The 3,663-nt window shown below is 36.7% G+C and overlaps 1 protein-coding gene across 1 annotated transcript in view; it reads left to right on the forward strand.

Moving 5' to 3' along the window:
• Positions 1–2,983: 2,983 nt before the first annotated feature.
• The window catches only part of LOC110020934 (AUGMIN subunit 6-like), a 39,860-nt gene continuing 39,180 nt past the window's right edge, over positions 2,984–3,663 (forward strand). The window contains exons 1-3 of the mRNA XM_020719238.1: positions 2,984–3,326; positions 3,433–3,489; positions 3,601–3,641. Of these exons, the coding sequence (XP_020574897.1) occupies positions 3,114–3,326; positions 3,433–3,489; positions 3,601–3,641 (311 nt within the window). The 5' untranslated portion in view covers positions 2,984–3,113. The remainder of the gene's footprint in view (positions 3,327–3,432; positions 3,490–3,600; positions 3,642–3,663) is intronic.

A 3,663-nucleotide genomic window follows, 5' to 3' on the forward strand; every position in this document is an offset into this window, starting at 1 on the left:
AAGGTTCTCCTGTGTTCAACTTATGGGTAAGGTTCTTAACCTAAGGTTTAGGGTAAGTTTAGCTTAAGACTAAGCTATGATTGAGGTTTGTTTTACCTAAAGATTAGGGTTGGATTAGAGTTTACTAATCTAAGGTTTAGGTTAACTAATCTTGATTGAAGGTTAACTAACATAGGGTTTAGGTTAACTAATCCTATTCAATTAGGGTTAACTAACCTAAGGTTTAGGTTAACTAATCCTATTGGTTTAGGATTACCTAACCTAGGGTTTAGATTAACTAATCCTATTTGTTTAGGGTTAAATAACCTAGGGTTTAGGTTAGCTAATTCGATTGGTTTAGGGCTAACTAACCTAGAGTTTAGGTTAGCTAATCCTATTGGTTTAAGGTTTAACTAACCTAAGGGATTAGGGTTGGATTAGAGTTTACTAATCTAAGGTTTAGGTTAACTAATCTTGATTGAAGGTTAACTAACATAGGGTTTAGGTTAACTAATCCTATTCAATTAGGGTTAACTAACCTAAGGTTTAGGTTAACTAATCCTATTGGTTTAGGATTACCTAACCTAGGGTTTAGATTAACTAATCCTATTTGTTTAGGGTTAAATAACCTAGGGTTTAGGTTAGCTAATTCGATTGGTTTAGGACTAACTAACCTAGAGTTTAGGTTAGCTAATCCTATTACTAAGATTTTAGGTTAATTAATCATATTGGTTTAAGGTTAACTAACATACGGTACTAATCCTATGAATTAGGGTTAACAAACTTAAGGAATGTGTTAACTAATCTAATTGGTTTAGGGTCAACTAACCTAAGGTTTAGGTTAACTAATCTTATTGGTTTAGGGTTAACTAACCTAAGGTTTAAGTTAATTAATCCTATTGGTTTAAGGTTAACTAACCTAAGGTTTAGGCTTAGCTAATCCTTCTTCACTTCTTCTTCTTTTTTTTTTTCATTTTTGTGGGAGGCAGCCGGCAGATTTTAGGTTAATTAATCCTATTGGTTTAAGGTTAACTAACATACGGTATAGGCATAGCTAATCCTATGAATTAGGGTTAACAAACTTAAGGAATGTGTTAATTAATTCAATTGGTTTAGGGTCAACTAACCTAAGGTTTAGGTTAACTAATCCTATTGGTTTAGGGTTAACTAACCTAAGGGAGAGAGAGAGGGGAGAGAGAGCTGCACAAAATTTTATTTCTTCGAGGAATTGCACCGTCGAGCGCCTCGAAGTTTACAAGAAAATCTCTATTTTCTTATCTCCCTTCCTCTCTCTCTCTCTCTCTTCATCTCTTTCTTTTAGCTCTCAAGAGGAATTGGCTTGACCTTGCTTGACTTTTCTTCTCCTTTAAGCCAAAATAGAATATTTATAGAAATCGTGAGAGTGGTAGGTGGGAGGTAGGTGAGATGTGATAGGTGAACGGTAGGTGGGATGGTAGATGAGCGGTAAGTGAGATTCTTAATTATGAAGCTAATTAAATTTTGGTGGATCGGGTCTCCACATTACCCAACATCAGTTAAGATAAATTTCAATCTAATCTTAAAAAACAAGTTCCCGTAGGAAAATATTAGCGGAAATATTAAAAAAAATAGATAAAAATAACATGAAATGTGAGTTTTTAGAGACAAATATGGATAGAGATTGGTTCACTGAAATGACCAGCTGAAGGTCCCACCATGGAATTAGGAAATCCAGCTTGTTCTTCTTTTTTTGCAGACTTGCCATTGTAATATTCTCAAATTACTTGGCACCGTTTTACCTCCTCTAGATTACAATTAGAATGAAATGATTCATCAATATTGATATAATGGGAGTAATTTTAATGACAGAGTAGCTGTTTAGTTCAAAAAACAATGTTTTTTAAAGATATCAGCTGTTTGATTTGGCAATATCTTTAAATAATATCATTTAAACAATATTTTATACCACCTTAGCAATATTTAGAAATAAGGTGAATTGAATGAGTTATAATTGTATATAATCGTAATTTTTTTCATATAAATAAGGAATGATTGTACGTGAAATAGAAAACCAGTGATTAATGTTGAGAAGATGAATCAACATGCAGGTAGACTACGTTTCCAAAACGATCTACTCGAAATAAAGCAGGATCAAATCCAGCATTCCTGAAAAGCAGAACAAGAATAACCCAAGATGACCAAAATAGTTACGAAGAACATTCCAATACAAATGGAACTGTGTCGTTCAGTCTTACTCAAGATGATCAAGCCGCACCCAGAGAAATTCGGCATATTTTTTCTGATTCACAGAAGGGCGAACTTCTCGATCAATAACGGGGAACATCCACTTAAGTTCTTTGACTTTTAATGCCTTTAAAAAGAAAATGATTTATCCCTTTGCATGCAAGAATTTATAAAGAAAGGCAAACGAAAAACCTACTGAGACTGCAAGGCACGTGGACTGAAAGAAGGAGGAGGTCCATTTGCTAAAGGTACATTAGTTACAGAGTTTGAACAGAGCCAAGCATAAGCCTTGGGGAATCCAGGAGCTTCTTCTATGGCCATCTCTTCCTTTGAGAAACCTTGAAGCTCTGCACACATGGCATTCTCTAAAGTGGAAATCAAGCTGGATGAATGAATCGAAAAGGAGAAGAAGAGCTATTTCAACTTTTTTTCACCGACTCTAGGCTGAGCTCCAAGAAAGACGGAGAATGGTGCGGCGAGCTGAAGCAACGGTCCCCCATGACCCAACGACTATCTTCATTTCAAATTAACAAGCCGTTCTGACTGCTTAATTCTTAAAATTTTATATTTATCATTTGCCTTTTAGCCTACTCGGATTAGTTTTTTTAGTTCGTTCGTGAGGGGCGATTACATAAATATCACTTAAAATATTGCTATTTATGCAACAGACCTCAACTTATATTTTTTGTATTTATTAATTTTTTAATGATTTAATAGTGACATGTTCAATAATTTAAAATTTTGATATAAAACAGGATGCGAGGGGCATAAAGCCAAAAAAATGAAATTTTTAAAACAAAACGATGCCGGCGCGCCGGCGTTTCCAAATTTCATAGTTCGAGGGAGAACTGGAGACGGACTTGACGAAGGAAGGAGTTAAGGGGGAAAGAGAGTAGGAAGGAGTCTTTCCAATGGCGATGGGTCGAGATGACAGAGAGTCAGAGCTTGAGAGCGCCATGTACACCAATTGCCTGTTGCTGGGATTAGATCCTGCCATCATCGGCGTCGGTGGGGCTGAATGGAAAAACGGGGTCGGCTATTTCCGCCATTCGAACCCTAGATTGGGTGAGAAGCTCCTCTATTTCCTCCTTTCATCACTTAGAGGTCCCGCCCAATCTGCCAAGGCAAGAATTTCTCTCAACCCGAGCTCCATTAATCTCGTTTCTTTGGATTATCCTTTTCTGGGGCAACAACTTATGTTTTTGCGATTGGAGGTATCCGGACCTACAGGACTTCGATAGGGTGTGGCCGATCTCCGATTCCTCCCAGTCCCGCGACTTCCGCAAGGTAGATTCTGCTTCTCAATTCATATTGTGTAGGTATCTCTAGTTATTATTATTATCTTTTTTTTTTTGTATATTGCTTGATTTTATTTGGTTTACTTCTGGTGTTTATAAGATCGTGCAAGGTATTATAAGTGAATTGGAATCGAAAGGGGCTCTTCCGCGGGGCAGCGCGAGG

This window comes from Phalaenopsis equestris, unplaced genomic scaffold, assembly GCF_001263595.1.
Source record: "Phalaenopsis equestris unplaced genomic scaffold, ASM126359v1 Scaffold000113, whole genome shotgun sequence".
In the NCBI taxonomy this organism is placed as follows: Eukaryota; Viridiplantae; Streptophyta; class Magnoliopsida; order Asparagales; family Orchidaceae; genus Phalaenopsis; species Phalaenopsis equestris.